Source organism: Hevea brasiliensis, chromosome 4 (genome assembly GCF_030052815.1).
Source record: "Hevea brasiliensis isolate MT/VB/25A 57/8 chromosome 4, ASM3005281v1, whole genome shotgun sequence".
NCBI classification, from domain to species: domain Eukaryota; kingdom Viridiplantae; phylum Streptophyta; class Magnoliopsida; order Malpighiales; family Euphorbiaceae; genus Hevea; species Hevea brasiliensis.
In genome coordinates this window covers 19175580-19194959 of record NC_079496.1, presented here as the reverse complement: position 1 = coordinate 19194959, position 19380 = coordinate 19175580, and the positions used below count along the sequence as shown (strand labels likewise).

Genomic DNA, 19380 nt, shown 5'->3' with positions numbered 1-19380 from the left:
ATTTTAAAAGAAATAGAAATCAAACATGATTATTGTGATGGAATTCAATAAAATTTGACAGAATTCAAAAAAAAATTTTTTCTTACAAATGATTTATTCTAAAGAAAGCCTTATTAAAGGAACCTAGAAATAAGAAGATCAAAATATGCAAAAATGACGATTTGAAGGGGGTAATATGTTAATCAAAGGAAGGTGATTAATGCAATTACTGTGTATTGAAGTATCCACAAAGGAATCCAATGATGTATCATAAAAACCAAAGCACATTATCAAGATGTGGGACATTGCATTATATATAGGTGTGGGGATACTATAAGGACTAGTTTTGAAGGGGATAGAAATGGCTAATTAACATATCATCATTGTCCTCCCTTTGCTTCAATTCAAGTGACCCACAAAAATATATATAAAACCCACAAGGATACATATGAATCCAATACAGAAATATATGTATAGAGATATGATATGCTTCCACAATTTGGGGGGATAGAATATGCATAATCTGCTACATTGATCCACTAATAGTGATCATCAAGGCCAAAAATTAATTGAGAAACTTGCAACTAGGATATATAGTTTTGCATCGATCGATCCATAATACACATATTCGGATAATAGTACATGATGAAGATAACACACTTGATTATGTTTGATAAGATAGTGAACTTAAATGGACAAAGAAGGAGAAAATTTTTACTTACCCCATTTCAACTCCTGGTTTTATCTTGACCAACTTGATCCCTTTTTATCTCAGATCATTTTTAGCTATAGATTACACTGCTTCAGCCATAAGACCGCAAAGACCAAGAACTAGCTACTCAATCCAAAAGGGAAGAGTTGATAGACCTTCAAAATGGTAATGGTGAATGCAAGACTCTTGAAAATTTTGAGGGCCTGAAAGGGAAGAACATTATAGAGTTAAATTAATGGTATACAAACAAGATGAGGCATAATTAATCTGGCTACGGACAAAGCAAAAGCTAGCACTTAGATTAAAGAAAGATATTTTGCATCTAATTGGAAGGATATATTTGAAAATGAAATTAACTTTTACACACACACTCATATATATGAAGTTGAAATCTTACTTCTCTTTTTTAAACCAAAAGACATTAATTACTCAAGGTAAATCACAATATAGAGTATTACAAATAGGAGGGACAGAACCTCACTCCTTTAGGTCAATCACAGAATCTGCTAACGTAATTAGCAAATGAGCGATAGAGTTCACTGACCGTTTTCACTGAAACCTGCTCAAAGCTTCTCAATACCAAATTTAAGTCATCAAACTAAAGAACCAAAATAAGAGGAATCCCTTTGCCTTGCACGCAATGCCTCGATTTCTACACATTCCCCTAGCCAGAAGCACACGCTACTATTGGCTAGAAAACATTATGGGGTAGTACATCTATAATATAATGACAAGAGTTATGATTTCCCGAAGCAGACAAAAGACAATCAGTTGGTTCAGGTAAAAAGGCCAATTAAATATATATATATATATACATGTGTGTGTGTGTTTGTGTGTGTGTGTGTGTGTGTGTGTGTGGGATTATTAAAGAAAGGGACATGGGAAGTTTAAAAAATTTGTAAAAGAGAAACCAAAAATATTCCAAAGAAGATGCAGACAAAGCATCAAGAAACCATTTTATATTGGTTGATAGATCTTAAACAATACAGCTGATGTTATTAGCAACACCAAACAAAGCACACCAAATCAGCATTAATTTGGTTGATCCTATCTAGCTATTGTCCTGTGCTATTCATCAATCAGGATATTTTCTCAAAGATCCTGAAAATGATATATATTTATATATAATATGCGGTTTTTTTTTATTACCCAGTTTTGTATAATCTCAGATGTATTGGGTCCATTCATGGCGGGCATAAGACAGTGCAGAATCCCAAAAAGCTAGGAATGTGATCTTGCATGAGAGAAAGAGAAGGAAGGGGGGGTTGGTAATTAGAGGCAAGAGAGAGAAGAGAGAAAGAGGGAGTCTTTACACTATAATCATTGCATATGATTGTTCTTGAAAGATGTTAAGAGGTAAAGTTACTAACTAGCACCTACTGTTATATATATGTAATATATATACCTTATATATATATATCTTTCTTGAAATGTCCACTCTGAAGGTTAGGGTTTCCAAGCACTTGGACTAGGGTTTAAAATGAAAGGAAAGGAAAAGGGCAATGAAATCCCTTTTTTTTTCTCGACCACCATATAAATTTTCTTGCTCAGTAGAAAATGAAGCTCACCAATTTACAATTTAAACTGAATAAAAAAAATTACCATACTTAATTTAGATCAGTTAATTAATTTCCATGCTTAGTGATGAGTAGATCGAAATTAATTACCATAATATTTTTTAGGGACCACAAGAATCAATCAAGATTACTGCAAGGGAAAGCTTGAGCTCTGATCATCACTAGCTTTCATCGGATTCCTCTTCTTCTTCTTCTTCTTCTTATAAGGAATCCCTCTTGCCTTAGCTTGTGAGTCTCTGACTTCTTTCAGATACACTCGAATAGCACCACTTGCAAAAGGGTTCGTCTCCGGCAACCCGCCATTTTCTTCATAAGCAGCCCTTAGCCGGCCGATTAGGGCGTCGAGACTACCCCAAGCTTGCTTGAGAGGGCAAGTACAAGGACCTGGTGGCTCTGGCTGTCCAAAAAACACACATCCTTGTAAGTGCACCTTAGTCTTGCCAAATTGATCCAGGTACCGAAGAAAATCAAGAACATGGTTGGCGTTGCATTGAGATAGCGCAACCGGTGGCCGCTGGTTCCTCAGGTACTGCCCGAAAGTGTTCCAATCTCGGCGTTTCTGTGATTCGTACCGGCTCAACGGAGGTGGGTTCTGCTGATCAGTAGCATTACCACCAACACCACCACCTGATCTTGATGATCCTTCTGCTACATCTTTCCCTTTGCTGCTTGACATCACTAGAAACAGGAGATAATAATTTCTAGCAGCTTAGCTTTTCTATCTTTTTTTTAAGACTAAGAAAAGAATAATTTTTTGGACAGGAGAATGAGAAGATGAGAGAAATATTGCAGATCAAGAAGAAAATAAAATGAAGAAATTAAAAAAAAAAATCACATCATCTGGGTCTAGTGAGGAGACATGCTATGGGTCCTATGAAAGTGCTTTAGCTTCTCTTTTTCTTGCTATCACATTATCTTCTTCCTTTAATGGTACTATTAGCAATAGCTAATACTTTTTTCCCATACATCTATTGTGATTCCATCAACTGAGCAATCATTATCAAGTAAATTATCCTAATTAACACCATGGTTAAATTACTAGCTTGGGCTAGCTATACTCTAGCCAGTTAGATTAAACCAAAGTTAGTGATTTGGCTTGATACGTATTTACTCTATTTGGAAACCAAAATGGATGGTTCATGGGTTCCATAACCCATCCTATGGTATGTTATAGGAAATGAGGTAATACATCTCATTCACATCATCTTATTTTCTCCCCCTACTAAATCATTTTTGTTTAAATTTTATTATCATTCTAATTATATTTATTTCTCCGCTAAAAACATTTAAATTTACTTATTAAGTTGAAAAATTATTCAGTGTACTTAGTGTACATATTTTCTCACTCATGTAAAAGTGGAGCTACTCCTTATATGATAGCTTCATCTTTATGATTCCTCTCTCACTGATCCATTGGACAACCTATAAAGAAAAAACAAAATTAAATTAATCTTGTTAATATGTTAAATTAAATAATCTAATTAATAATTGATTCAGTAGCTTAATTAAGCTGATTTAATTTGAGCTTAAAAAATCATGGAAGTTGAGAAATTCTCTTATTAATTAACACAAGTTGAATAAGATTTATGAAAAAGAGAGGATTAATCCGATTGTAAATTCTCAGTTCATCAATAAAAAAAGTACTAAATAAATATTTAATAAAAAAATTGACACCTTCATAGTATTTTTTGAAAGTGAGTTTATAATTATTAGAATACTAGCATTATATGCTTATTCGGTAAGCAAAAATTGAGATTCTATGTTATATTTTTGTGAATGATACTTTATTGGCAGCATTATAGCAAAAGATTTGCACAAGGGGACAAGTATCTCAACAGGCGTGGAAATAAAAGACAATGTGATCTTCACTTTCCTACCTATGTCTATCTATTTACATGTCTATCTATCACCCAAAAACTTTTTTTTTTTTTTCATTTCCAACTTTCAAAATTTTACGTCTCTACATGAATCATTGAAATACCACTAAAATAAAAATTTATTAATCGTGGTATGAGGTAAAATATATATATCATAAGACAAGGGGTGCCATTAACTATCCTACAAGATATTAGTGTCCGACTTGAAAGTTTTACAATGAAAGATGGAAAGGACTGATGTGTCACAACCGCAAGTGCACGGGTCATACAAGTAATATAGAAAAGATATCGTTCCCATGAAGAGTTGTGTTAATAATCGAATTTTTTATATGAAAATTGACTAATTTGAACTATTTTTGAAATTAAAGCAATAAATTGATAGATATTGAAGTGTGAAATCCATATGTGCAAAATTAATAATCTATTCAACAATGTAATGATTTAACTAAATTTGCATCAAATTAAAATAACAAATTGAAATATGGTAAGATTTAAAATGGCAAGCAATTAAATTCAATTAGAAATTAACAATGATAAAAAGGGCGATTCCGGAGTTCGGGAGTTCATTTTCAAGCTATTTTGGGATTTTTAAATTGGTTATCCAATCTTATGAAACTTACGGGTTTTAAGGAAATTAATTCTTAAATCCTTTGAATACTCTTTCGAGCGGGACAAAGAGTGCCTTAATCAATTTAATCCTACTTTCGTGGAGTTAAAATTAATCAAGACCCATTAAGTTCCTTAATTAATCTGTAAATCCTCTTAATCCTTAGTCTATTTCTAGATCAAAGTTAATTAAGTGCAATTTCTTGATTATCTATAACAAGGTTTTCTCCTTTCGGTGCTTCAACCATGGATTAAGGACAACACTTAATAGGATCCTACACTAAGCATGTCATTGAGCACACAAGAAACGAATAAAACTTCATTAAACCCACAAAATATGGATTACCCAATCAAAATCTATAAAATATCTCAAATATTACATCCCAACTCCAGAATCTAATGAAAACTACTTGCTATCCATAATATTTACAAGAAATTCTGAGTTAATATGGAAATAAATCTTTAATCTAAGCTAAGACCTAAGAAACCTAATACAAGAAAGGTAGAAAATATGCAAGAAAGGAAAGAAAACTCCAAATCTAGTCTAAAAATGGAGAGGTGACGTTTTGCTCCCTCTTTTTGACTCTTCCCGTGCTGCTGCTTCCTTTTTTTTATTTCCTCCCCCCTTTCTAAAATGAGATAAGGGCCTATTTATATCTTTTTCTGACAAGTAGCCCTAAAATGGTGTGTTTGAGGTTTGTTTTCATGTGGGAATCTTCTGCCAGCTCATTATGAAGACTCTATAAAACTGCATAAGTGGACTGCATAAATTATGTAGTCCCTTATGCAGTTTTCGGCAGGTTTTTGGGCCCTCTGTGTGAAACTGCATAAGCAAGGAGTAAGTCTGCATAAGTCATGCAGTGACTTATGCAGATTTCGGCAGGAATGGAAAAATTGCTTCTTCTCCCTGTGCAGAACTGCACAACTTATGCGACAAGTTATGCGCAATTTGGCCACTGCATAATTCAACTTTCAAACTTGTTTTTGATATCTTTAGCTGTAGAAATCACTCCTCACTAGCATAATTTCTTTTTAGTCCCTCAAAAATACCATTTTTCCTACAAAACAAAGTAAAATTACAAATTAATTCAAAAATTGACAATCATGAAAACTATCTAAATAACTAATAAAATTAGCTAAAAGGGACTAATAATCAAATAAAATGGCCATGAAATTAAACCTAAATGACTATGCAAAATGCATGTATCAAATACCCCCAAACTCAAGTCTTTGCTTGTCCTCAAGCAAACTTTAAAACATAATGTAATTTTTAGGGGTGCCTTGTCCAAAGAGCTATGAAAATCACTTATTAAAGTAACTTAACATACCTTTAGCCATACCAACAATCCATATACCCATCCTTCAAAATGCAAAGAATTTAATGCTTATCCAAGCTTTTACCGCTTAGCCATCAAGTCAAATATCATCCAAAATTCCCAAACCAACCAATCAAAAGAGAGAGTCATGCTCAAAAGGAATTCTAGAACAATCAATAGCCAAAGTGTCTCTATATAGAATGATGGAATTTAATGAGTGAATGGATAATTTTCTAATCCCATAGGCAAATTCCCTACTCCTATCTCCACTAATGTAGCAAGTACTATCAAGAGATCAAAGGTCTTTTTAGGGATGTAATGGGGCCATGGGGTTCAAAATGAGGTTAAGAAGAATAAGGGTAAAAAGGATTCAAAGTATGAGAATATTCTCAATCTTGAAAACATAAGGTACACTTCTTATTATTTTTTTTTTCTCTTTTTTTTTATATATATAAAGAAGAGAGAAACAGACAATGAGAATTTTCAAGTGCTAGCATATTTTACAAAATACATAAAACGGAGGGACACCTTGATACTTTAAACTTGTATCTTGTATTTTCTCTTGATGAATGTTCCTAAAAATACCACCCCAAACTCATTTCCTTTAATTACTTTGGGTGGATTTCTTTCAATTTGAATGACAATAGTGAAAAGCACGTATACTAGCACTTTTACAAGATGACAAGCATTTCTTCTCCCTTTCATTATTACATATTTTTCTCTTTTTTTTATGAATATAAAGTGTACCTAATATTATAAATAATTATTCTCATGAAAAGGGTTGGAGTGATTGGTTCATTGGCTAGGTAACAATAAGGGTTTCAAGAAAAATTAGGAATATAAAGGCTCAAAGGGGTTTGCAAGGGTTAATTTTAATTAGGAAAAAGGCCAAAGGTTTAAAATGAGAAGGTTTAAATCAAATAATGCCTAATCATCTCTCTTTTCAAGTACAAGCTGGTATTTCGCCTTGAAAGGTTTAGAAAATTTGTTCTAGGATTGGTGAGACATCATTTGACTACCTTATATCCAATAACTCCCTCTAAACACTCCAATCTCTAAAGGACTAGTTGGGTGGCTTTTTGGCTAAGAAGATATAGGCAAAGGATAAACACTTCAAAACTTTGCACCTCTTAGGAAACTTTTAATCCACAAACCCAACTTAAGGTAAGTCAAATCACTCTCATAGGCAACTTTTCAATACTCAAGGGACTTGGCAAAAGATTTTATTTCATGTGCATGATTCCTAAAAATGAGCAATGCATTAACTAAATGGAGGAAATCTATTTGTGTGTAATGTGTACAACTTCTAAGTGATGTATAATGTGTATGTGAATGTGTTATGTATATGTATGTATAGATGTGTATGTAAAATATTTACAATATATATATAAATGGAATGGGATGAGATGTTCCTACACTCAAAATGATAAAAATGTAGCAAAAATCAAAATGCACACTCCCAAACTCAAAATTGGACATTGTCCTCAATGTCTAAAGCAGTGTAGCATGAAAACTCAAAGCAAAGAGGAATAACCAGGAATAGTTAAATTGAAAAACAAAAAGAAAGAGTTACCTGGTATAGAGCAGTGTTTAAGCATCTAAAATGTGAATTCAATAGGTGATGGTGATGCATAAGAAAGCTGCACAAGTTATGCAGAATAAATGCTTTGCAGAACATGTGCATAAGGAGAGTGCATAAGCTGTGCAGTATGGCATGAGTTGCTTAAGGGACTACACAGGTTATGCAGAACATTTGCATAAAGAGTTTCACAGCCTGTGCAGTATATTGAAAAGCTGCAGCATAATGATATATCAAGGAAAAACTTGCAAACACCAGCAGAGGTATGTAAATATATACAGTGTATTGACAAGTATGCACAAAAGGGCAGCAAAGGCAATGAGAAGCAATGAAAAACTAATAGAATAGCCATCCAATTGAACTTCAAGAAAATAGAATTCAAGACAAACTAAAATTATTTCAACACATCTAAAAAGAAAAACTCCTAGAAGATGAACAAAAGCAAAATAAAAACTAATCTAATTCTATGGTTTTGCCCTTGTCCAAAGGTGCTGCTAGAGGACTGGATGGAGCTGGTTGCTGCTGAAGGAGTGGTTCTGGAGAAGGTGATGGAGGTGGAGGTGGCATACCCAGAAAAGCCATGAGCTTCTTCATCATCTCTTTTAACTCTTTCTGCTTATCTCTGGTTTCCATAACAAGATTAAAGAGTTGATCATGATTATCCTTAAGGGTATCAAGACCAAATTCAAGCTTCCTATCCACAAAATATACATCACCACTAAGCCTCTCAAGATAGGTGAATAAGGCTTTAGTGTTGAAGGGAGGAAGTGCTATGGAGGAAGAAGGTCCAGCTGCAGATGGTGTTGGCTGTGCAAATTCTGCTGGGGTATCCTGTGCAGATTGAGTAGGTAGTGCAAGTTCAGCAGAAGGCTATTGGACTGCTGGTGCAGATTGTGCCTCTGGTTGTGCAGATGGTCCTATATCTGCTACTGGTTGTGCAGTGTCAGATGGTGGCAAACTGAATCCAGTTTTGGATAAGTGAGTAACATCAAAATATAGAGTGTCTAAAAGTGCTGGTAGAGGATGCTCTTCAGGATCAAAACCAAAATTTTTAGCTATAACAGTTATGAGCCCACCCATGACTATATCACCTACAGATTTGGTAGCAATATGCAACACATGTTAACAGAAGAAGTAACCAGGAGATATTTTGACTTTGTGAAAAGCACACCATAGCATGAACAAGTCAGATTTTCTAACAGCACCAGAACTACTCCCTCGGCCCAAGATAGTGCTAGTAATAAGTCTATGGATAAATCTAAGTGCTGGGTCTATTATTTGGGAGGTCTTGGATCTGCCAGCATAAAAACTCTGAGATTGGTTTGTAATACTTCTCCAAAACCGAACAGCATTCCAAATACCTTTATTTGCTACTTCTATGCCTGTATATGGTATCCTAAACAATCCATCAATAGCAAACCCAAAAATACTATAAAATTGGTCTAATGATAGCTCTCTATTTTGCCCCAAGCACCTAAATTTCATAGTTGGCTTGTAATCTATCTCATGCAATTTCAGAGTAGCAGAAAATGAGGAAATAAATTCCAAAACTAGGGCTGGATAAACTAGTTCTTGTTTATGCACAAATTCCATCCAACCTAGACCATCAAGGTAGGCAACAACATTATCAAATAAACCAACTAATTGGAGGGCATCTGCAGAAATGTACCTAGTGGGTTGCACTTTTCTATCCTTTAACCTCTTAAAAGTTGCCTTATGGGTTGCATCAGGAAGGGGCCAAGGTAGTTTGGATACCTGTGATGCCGCTGCTGAATGTTGTTTCTTGCTAGAGGAGGATGATTTGGGATATAGGTAGAAACGCCAACCCCCTGTCGTGTGGAAGCTGAAGTTTTGGGGTTTTTAGGTGTAGCCTCTGAAAGTGGAGTAGCAGGTGGGTCTTTTTGTTTTGCGAGAGGTGGTGCAGAGGCCATGGGTCGAGTTGATTTCGACTGGATTCTCCTCTTACAGGTGGATGTAGGAGGAGGTGGAGGGATTTGTTGTGGAGGAGAATCGGGATTGGGGGCTTGCATTGCTAGGGGCGTAACTTAGAGAGGAGGGCCTTGAGGGGAAGGGGGAGGTGTTTCCATGGTGGTGGTCGATGATGGTGGGAATGGAGGAGGGAAGAAGAAAGTAAAAGAGATAAAGGGATATTAGGGTTTCGGTCGGCGAAAAAGGGGGTGTGGGTAAAGGGATTAATGCTGAGAAAAATGAACAGGAGAGAGGTTGTGAACAGAGACGGGAAGTGAGAGGTGGGAAAGTGGGGTGCCAAAAATTTTGATTTGCACAGGACGTACGATTTTCTGCATAATGGGAGAATGGGTGTGCATAAGTTATGCACTCTCTTATGCAAGTTTCGGCAGAAAATGGGAGTGTGAAAAGTTGGTTATGCAATAATACATGACTTATGCACTCTCTTATGCAAGTTTCGGCAGAAAATGGGAGTGTGAAAAGTTGGTCATGCAAAAGTGCATAACTTATGTACTCTCTTATGCAAGTTTCAGCAGAAAATAGGAAATCTGAAAAATTGATTGTGCAAAAGTGCATAACTTATGCACTCTCTTATGCAGATTTCGGCAGAAATGAAAATGCAGGATTTGAAGTTATGCAAGAGTACATAAGTTATGCACACACTTATGCAAGTTTCAGCAGAAATTGAAATCCCAGAAAATTTGGTTATGCAAAAGTGCATAAGCTGTGCACTTGGTCATGCAGATTTCGTCAGAAAAGAAAATGCAGGATTTGAAGTTATGCAATAGTGCATAAGTTATGCACACACTTATGCAAGTTTCGACAGAAATTGAAAATTGGCAAAAATGTGACGGTGCAGAATTGCATAAGTTATGCTCACCCTTATGCAGATTTCGGTAAGAAATGAAATGGTAAAATTTTGGTTATGCATGATTGCATAAGTTATGCAAGAGCTTATGCAGGTTTTGGCAGAAAAGAAAAATGGCAAAAAATGATACTTGAAAGCTGCATAAGTTATGCAGTTACTTATGCACATTTCAACAAGATTCAGATTACAATAAAAATGCTTTGTAAGTTTGAAAAATACACAAGAATGAAGAAATGTAACCCTGTGAAGTATAAATCATGAGAAATTATCATTAAAAACACATTAATGTATGCAGAATCCATCACAATTTCACCATACAAGCTTGTAGAAGAAAGTTCTGCATAAGAGACATATGTGAGTTATACCATTTCAACTCAAACCCTGCAAATTAACATTCTAGCACATTAAAGCTCAAAAAATCTGCACAAAGTTGCAATTATCCACAAAATAAAATAGACTCTCCAAGTTATGCCAAGAAAATGCAGCATGTGCACATTGAATCACACAACCCAATTAAGTTCAAAACTACTAAAATGACCCACTTACCATCATATTAACATGATAAGCACAACTACATGAAAGTTACACACCCAACCTCAACAAAGAAGCAAATACCATATGCTGCAGACCCTTTTTGCTGAAAATTTTCTGCATAAGCCAAGAAGGGGTCCTGCACAGGTTATGCAATGAAAATAAACCAATCTTGGGAGAGTTAATGGATAAAATATCAGATTAAGAGTTACTCCCCAGCAGTGCAACAACCTTCATCCATTGAAAAACATCTACAAAGGACAAGATTCAACAATGTCAAAAATTAAATTTGGAGAGATTTAAGACAAAAACAAAAGTAATACAAATAAAAGTAAATCAACAAAAGCAAAATAAAAGAACTTAGGGTGCCTCCCAAGAGCGCTAATTTATAGTCCTTAGCTGGACTCTTTTCATATTTCATGGTGGCTGAAATTGGAATTTATTGCCTCTGTTTCCAATAGGTGCTTCAATGAATCTATACTTCATTTTCTTTCCATAACATGAGAAGATCCTTGTTGCTTTGTCTAAAAATCTGACCATTTCTTTCTTGACAACCTTTGGTGGATCTTTTTCTTTGAGAGATGGTTGCTTTACTTCACTTTTCTCCACTTGCTCAACTTGAAAGATTGGTGCCATAGGACAAGGTGGATTACTATTTAAATGTTGTGCAAATGTAGCCTCTTTTGGATTTTCATCATTGATACTCCCTTCATGGATAAGACAACTTTCAAGAGAAGCCTTCGGATAGCTCTTTCTAAAGTGTTCTTTTACTAACTCATCAACTATATCAATTCTCAAACAAGAGTCTATATCTTCATGTTGCTTCTTCTTATCATTGCCAATGTTGAATATTAAATGATCCTCTCCGACTCTGAGAGTAAGCTTTTCACCTTTCACGTCAATCAAAGCACCAGCTGTAGTTAGGAAAGGCCTCCCCAAAATGATTGAGATATTAGAATCCTCTTCCATGTCCAAGATGACAAAGTCAACAGGTATATAGAATTTCCCAACCTTCAGAGGCACATTCTCTAAAATCCCTTCAGGATACTTAATTGATCTATTAGCTAACTAAAGAGAAATGTGGGTTAGCTTAAGATCTCCCATGTTGAGCTTCTCATAGATGGAGAGGGGCATAAGGCTTACACTAGCCTCTAAATCACATAAAGCTTTTATAGAACATGATTCCCCAATGTGGCATGGAATTGAAAAACTCCCTGGATCCTTGAGCTTTAGAGGAAGTTTCCTTTGGAGGATAGCACTGCATTCCTTAGTTAAGGCTACAGTCTCATAATCTTCAAGTCTCCTCTTATTTGAGAGAATTTCTTTTAGAAACTTAGCATAATAAGGCATTTGGGAAAGAGCATCAATAAAAGTTACATTTATATATAGCTTCTTCAAAACCTCTAAGAACTTCCCAAATTGCTTATCAAGCTTGGCTTTTTGAAATCTCTGTGGAAAGGGAAGCTATGGCTTGTAAGGCTCTGGAGGTATGTATTTCTCTTCTTTCTCTTTTCTTGCACTCTCTTTCTTTTCACTCTCTTATTTTTCATTTTCATCAACATCTTCCTCATTTTCTCTCTTCTCACTTTTTTCACTCTTCTCATTATGCACTATTTTACCACTTCTCAGTGTAATGGCATGACATTGCTCTCTTGGGTTTTCTGACTGACTTGAAAGTTTTCTAAAAGACTTGGTACCTGAGGAAGATGCTTGTTGTGCAATCTGATTTTCTAACATTCTGTTATGTGTTTGCATCTATTCTAGCCTTGCTTTTATCTCTCTCATCTCTTCATCATGCTTAGTTTGGTTAGCAAGAATCTATTGTAATAAAGCTTTTGTGGTGGAACTTTGTTCTTGTTGTTTTGGTGAAGGTGCATGATTCATGTTTCTCTGCTGAAAATTAGGCAATGGTTGCCTATTTTGCTGATATGGAATTCCTTGTTGCTATTGTGGTTGAAGATTCTGATTTGGGACTTGACTTAGCTGATTTCCCTATGAAAAGTTGGGATGATTCCTCTAAGTTGGATTATAAGTTTGAGAGTAAGGATTCTCCATTTGTTTGTTTCCATAATTACCAACATATGCAGCTTGCTCTCCATAGTCTACTTCACAGCTGGTAGTTCCTTCTGCATAAGCAACTTGTTGTGAAATTCCAGATGATGATGATGAACTAACCAACATACTTAAATCTTCCATCTTATTAGCCAAAACATTTGTAAGTGCATCAAACTTTTCATTAATCATGTTGAATGGATCAAGGTCATACATTCCAGCAGCTTGCCTCTTTTGAGTTGGAGCTGATCCTCTTGGACTACTCCAAAGATGAGTATTTTTTGCAATTTTCTCCAATAGCTCATAAGCTTTATCTTCATGCTTCATAATAAATTCTCCTCCTGTTTGAGCATCAATTATCCCTCTAATTGCAGGAGTAACATTGGTGTAAAAATTCTGATTTATCATCTTTTTTGGAATGGCATGATGTGGGCATTGTCTCTCTAATTCCTTCCATCTCATCCATGATTCATAGAGAGTTTGATCTTCCCTTGGTCTGAAAGCTGTCATTTGATTCCTCAATTCTTGAGTTTTTCCTGGTGGAAAATATTGTGCAAGAAATGCATCAGTGAGTTGCTCCCAATTTGTAATGGAGTTGTGAGGTAAAGAATCAAGCCAATCAAATGCTCTATCCTTCAAAGAGAATGAGAATAGCTTCAATCTTGCTGCATCATCAGATACTCCAGGTTGCTTTTGCATATCACAAACCATAGTAAACTTCTTTAGATGTGTGTGTGGATTTTCAGAAAGATGTCCCCCAAATTGGGAGTTTTGAATAATTTGAAGAACTCCAAAATCCATTTTGTAGCTATTTGCATCAATTCTTGGTCTTGCTATACTCTCTCTCAAGTCATCAAAACGAGCAAATGCATGATCCATCATACTTCCCCTAGGCACATTAGCATTTACAACCTCTTTACCTTGGGCTGCATTTTCATTGTTTCGATCATTTCCAGCATTACCACCACCAATTCTAATTCTTTCATCAGCCATGTCTGCTTCAATTTCAGTTTCTCTTAAGGCTTCTTTCCTTTTTCTGATTTCTTTCTTATTGGCTTTATAAAATTTCTCAATTTCAAGATTAAACAATAAGGATATGTCACTTGTGCTTTTAGCACTTCTCATAAAAAATTAAAAGTACCTAAAAAAAAAACACAAAATGAAAAGATAACAAAGATAAAACTATAAACAACTAAAATAATCAAGAATTTAATCTTAAACAAACAACTCCCCGGCAACGGCGCCAAAAACTTGATGTGTCCCAACTGCAAGTGCATAGGTCGTACAAGTAATATAGAAAAGATATCGTTCCCACAAGGAGTTGTGTTAATGATCGAATTTTTAATATGAAAATTGACTAATTTGAACTATTTTTGAAATTAAAGCAATAAATTAATAGATATTGAAGTGTGAAATCCACATGTGCAAAATTAATAATCTATTCAATAATGTAATGATTTAACTAAATTTGCATCAAATTAAAATAATAAATTGAAATATGGCAAGATTTAAAATGGCAAGTAATTAAATTCAATTAGAAATTAACAATGATAAAAAGGGCGATTCTGGAGTTCGGGAGTTCATTTTCAAGCTATTTTGGGATTTTTAAATTGGTTATCCAATCTTATGGAACTTACGGGTTTTAAGGAGATTAATTCTTAAATCCTTTGAATACTCTTTCGAGTGGGACAAAAAGTGCCTTAATCAATTTAATCCTACTTTCATGGAGTTAAAATTAATCAAGACCCATTAAGTTCCTTAATTAATCTGTAAATCCTCTTAATCCTTAATCTATTTCTATATCTAAGTTAATTAAGTTCAATTTCTTGATTATCTATCACAAGGTTTTCTCCTTTCGGTGCTTCAACCATGGATTAAGAACAACACTTAATGGGATCCTACACTAAGCATGTCATTGAGCACAAAGAAATGAATAAAACTTCATTAAAACCACAAAATATGGATTACCCAATCAAAATTCACAAAATATCTCAAATATTATATTCTAACTCCAGAATCTAATGAAAACTACTCGCTATCTATAATATTTACAAGAAATTCTGAGTTAATATGGAAATAAATCTTTAATCTAAGCTAAGAACTAATAAACCTAATATAAGAAAGGTAGGAAATATGCAAGAAAGGAAAGAAAACTCCAAATCTGGTCTAGAAATGGAGAGGTGACGTTTTGCTTCCTCTTTTTGACTCTTCCCCTGCTGCTGCTTCCTTTTTTTTGTTTCCTCCCCCCTTTCTAAAATGAGATAAGGGCCTATTTATATCTTTTTCTGACAAGTAGCCCTAAAATGATGTGTTTGATGTTTGTTTTCATGTGGGAATCTTTTGCCAGCTCATTATTAAAACTTTATAAAACTGTATAAGTGGACTGCATAAGTGATGCAATCCCTTATACAGTTTTCGGCAGGTTTTTGGGCCCTCTGTGTGAAGCTGCATAAGCAAGGAGTAAGTCTGCATAAGTCATGCAGTGACTTATGCAGATTTTGGCAGGAATGGAAAAATTGCTTCATATCCCTGTGCAGAACTGCACAACTTATGCGATAAGTTATGCGCAATTTGGCCACTGCATAATTCAACTTTCAAACTTGTTTTTGATATCTTTGGCTGTAGAAATCACTCCTCACTGGCATAATTTCTTTTTAGTCCCTCAAAAATACCATTTTTCCTACAAAACAAAGTAAAATTACAAATTAATTCAAAAATTGACAATCATGAAAAACTATCTAAATAACTAATAAAATTAGCTAAAAGGGACTAACAATCAAATAAAATGGCCATGAAATTATACCTAAATGACTATGCAAAATGCATGTATCAAGGACCCTACCTAAATCGACACTTTCGAGTCCACAACTTTTATATCCTCAAAGGTCATCAACACAATTCGGACAAATAAGAAATCAAGCTATCACAAATCGAACATCGAGCTATTATAAATCAACTTTATAAGACCTACAATAAATGAAAAGGATACATGAGGGTCTTTAGTGACATTACTCATATCTAAACACAGTGGATTTAACTTTGATACATGCATTGAGCCTCTCAAATATTTCAGCAAGTGTGATTTAACATCAAATCATATTTCAAACTTCATTATTCTAGTAGAGTTCCTTAAATCAGAGTAGGACACTAGACTAATCACAACACATGTCTTTTAGGTATAAATACTTCGTCAAATACCCTCACAAATGGGTAATTCATAAAAAAAATTAGGCACTTCTTTCTTTATTCTCTCTAATTACATAAACCATATATTCAGGACATAGTCCCAACAAGTACATAGTTATCGGACTAACTTAACTGTCAGAGGCTCAACGTCGGAGACCCTTCTAATGGTAACCCTCTATTTATCTTGCAGGAGTTCAAGTATATTCCAACACCGTTAGAAGTCCTTCACTCCTTCCTATCCACAAAGACAATTACTACATGCTTCACTTTGAGGAACCCAAAGCAGATTCTTATTTCTATCTCAATTACTCTTAAGTTTATTTTGCAGGAGTTTCCATTACGTTATGCTAAATTACTAACTTGACTGTTATAGCCCCTCAAATATTTGACTTTGGCACATACCTTAGCCTCTCAAATATTTCAGCAAGCATGATTTACCATCAAATAATATGTTAAACTTCATCATTCTAGCAGAGCTCTTTTCATCATAGCAGGACATCTGGACCAATGATAAATCTTTTAGTTATAAATACTTATTCAAATAGCCTAACAAAAGGGCAAGTCATAACACAAATGGGGCTCTCCTTCCTCCATTCCCTTTGATTACATAAACCATATATTCATAACATAGTCCTAGCAAATACGTAGTTCTTAGACTAACTTAATCATCAGAGGTTCCATATCAGAGACCTTTCCTATGGTAACCCTCTATTTGTTTTACAGGTGTTCAAGTATCCCAACACCATCGAAAGTTTGTCACTCCTTCCCATTCACAAAGACAGTTACGACGTGCCCTGCTCTTGGAACCCAGATACTCTATATGTTTATTTTACTGGAGTTTCCATTATTTTATATTAAATTGTTAAGTAGATGGTTGGAATTCCAATGATAGAAGACCTTCCACCCTATCTTTGAAACTCGTTTAATCTCATATTCTATGTTGCATGCAAACATAAGGATTTCAACTATGTCAAATTATAAAAATTATAGTCGTTTTACCGTGTATTATGCGAACAATTTATTATTTTATTTTAATAACATAATTAAATATTTATTTTTTATATTTTATATTTTTGAAATTATACTATAAAATTTTGTTAATGATAAAATCTTTAATTAATTATATTAAATTCAATTTAAAATTTATAATGAAATTTTAATTAATTATATGCCTATCAAATTTAATTAAAATTTTTTTTCTTAAATGATTATTAATTATTTTCCTGTAAATATTCCTTCAATCTTTTTAGCATAATTGCAATTAAAGAAAAAAAGACCATGAGTGATAAAAAAGAATATGTCCATGATAGCAAATATAGTAATAAATATCCTCAAGGTTATTAACTTAAATATTATGCTAATATTTAAGAAATAATAATAATAATAATAATAATAATAATAATAATAATAATAATAATAATAATAATGTGATCTTCATTTTTTTTTTTTTGAGATTTTCATTTTATTTTTCAAATTTAAAAGAGGAAGATTTTACGAAACCCTATACCCAGTATTCAAGACAAGTAAACAATGAATTCAATTTCAAGTGTTAATAAATAAATTTTATAATAACAGTTGATATATTTTATATTTGATAAAGATATAAAAACAAATATTATTTAATTTTAAATTTTTTTAATAAATATATTAGTAGATTATTTCTATTATTTTTAAATTATATTAATTTAATTTTTTAATGTCACATAACCATTTTTTAAGCATCTTTATTAAATTAGGTGGCACAAGTTTGAAAGCTTTAATATGTTACATGGCAGTTTTTTAAATATCCTCATTAAATTAAATGTCACATTTTATAAGCCAAATTTAGGTTTCAGGTGTTATTTTTCCTTTTGAGTTATATACCCAGCCATAGCCTTTTAATTTTTATATTTTTTATTATAATAATAAATTGTAATTTATATTTTAAAATAAATACACAATAATTAATAATAAAATATTTATCTTAATAAATAATTTTTTACTTCTTCCCCCCTTCTACCCAAAAGAGAAATATTTAATTTAAAAAATATAATTAACATGTGGATGCTTGCTGCCTAACCCTTCACTTCAATGCAATTCACGAGTCCATAAATGTGTCTGCATCAATTGTAGGTTTTCAAAATTTTCTTTTATATCTATCTTCTGAGTTTAATTTTTCTTATCACAATTAAATAAATTAAGATTAGACAGATCGAATATATATATATAAATAAAATATATTACATATCACCTTTTACAGTCTTCATCAAATTATGTATCGTTTAAGTCAAGTTAATTATACTTTAAAGATCCATTTATATATATAGTTATCATCTACATATTGTATCCATTTAACTTGACTAAAATGGCAACTTCTAAATGCCCAATTATGCTGTATTCATTCAGAATTAGAAAGCTGTTGAGTGCCTCCTTTTGATTAAGCCTTTCTCTAATTGATTGAAACTGCCTTGTAACCCTAACACTTTCCCAGCACACTGCCATTACCAGCACCATCACTACTACTGCTGGTAATGCTTATTGATATTAAACAATATCTATTTGTACTGCTGTCAGTGATCTTCTGGTTTCCTGATCTCTTCTTTTTTCTTTTGGACTTTTTATCACTGCATGTTCACACACCTAAGGTTATCAAATATATGCTCTTCCAATTTATTCAGAATTTTTTTTTTTTTTTTTAACTTTCAGTTAATATGATTGAGGGTATTTTGGTATAATAGTAAAGTTATTTCATTTGTGTGAGTTTGAGTCTTAATCAAAATTAATTGTGTAAAAAAAAAAAAGAAAATTACTCCATTTATAACTTAGGAGTCATGGGTTCGGAACACAGAAATAATCTCCATTTTACAAGAGTAAAACTACAAGAAATTAAAAAATAGTTACGAAAATTACTAACCAAATTATTTTCATTGGTAATTACCAATTAAATAATTATAATTAGTAAATGGTAGCTAATACTCTCGTACCCTATAATCTATTCACGATAATACGAATTATATCTCTATCATTTACCGACTAATAATTTGATCAATAATTTAACGACTAAAGTAGAGGTGATAGGTAAAATTTATCTACAACCTAATTAGTAGACTACCTGTTTTTTTATAGGTATTTAGTAGATAAATGAAATTA

At 33.4% G+C, this 19380-nt stretch overlaps 1 protein-coding gene and 1 non-coding gene across 2 annotated transcripts; one reads left to right on the top strand and one right to left on the bottom strand.

Annotated features, from left to right (window-relative positions):
- Positions 1 to 544: 544 nt before the first annotated feature.
- On the bottom strand, positions 545 to 3108 carry LOC110641645 (protein LIGHT-DEPENDENT SHORT HYPOCOTYLS 7). Its single transcript, XM_021793451.2, has 2 exons — positions 2359 to 3108; positions 545 to 894 (listed from the first exon to the last, which is right to left on the bottom strand). The coding sequence occupies exon 1, from the start codon at positions 2942 to 2944 to the stop codon at positions 2396 to 2398; it is 549 nt and encodes a 182-aa protein (XP_021649143.1). The 5' UTR covers positions 2945 to 3108; the 3' UTR covers positions 545 to 894; positions 2359 to 2395.
- A 10375-nt stretch (positions 3109 to 13483) lies between these two features.
- Positions 13484 to 13590, top strand: LOC131179664 (small nucleolar RNA R71). The gene has a single exon (XR_009148552.1). It is a non-coding gene; the product is annotated as a small nucleolar RNA R71 (small nucleolar RNA).
- Positions 13591 to 19380: the final 5790 nt, after the last annotated feature.

Bases quoted from the DNA above. Each gene is read 5' to 3' on its own strand.
- LOC110641645 (XM_021793451.2), bottom strand. From the start codon at position 2,944: ATGTCAAGCAGCAAAGGGAAAGATGTAGCAGAAGGATCATCAAGATCA.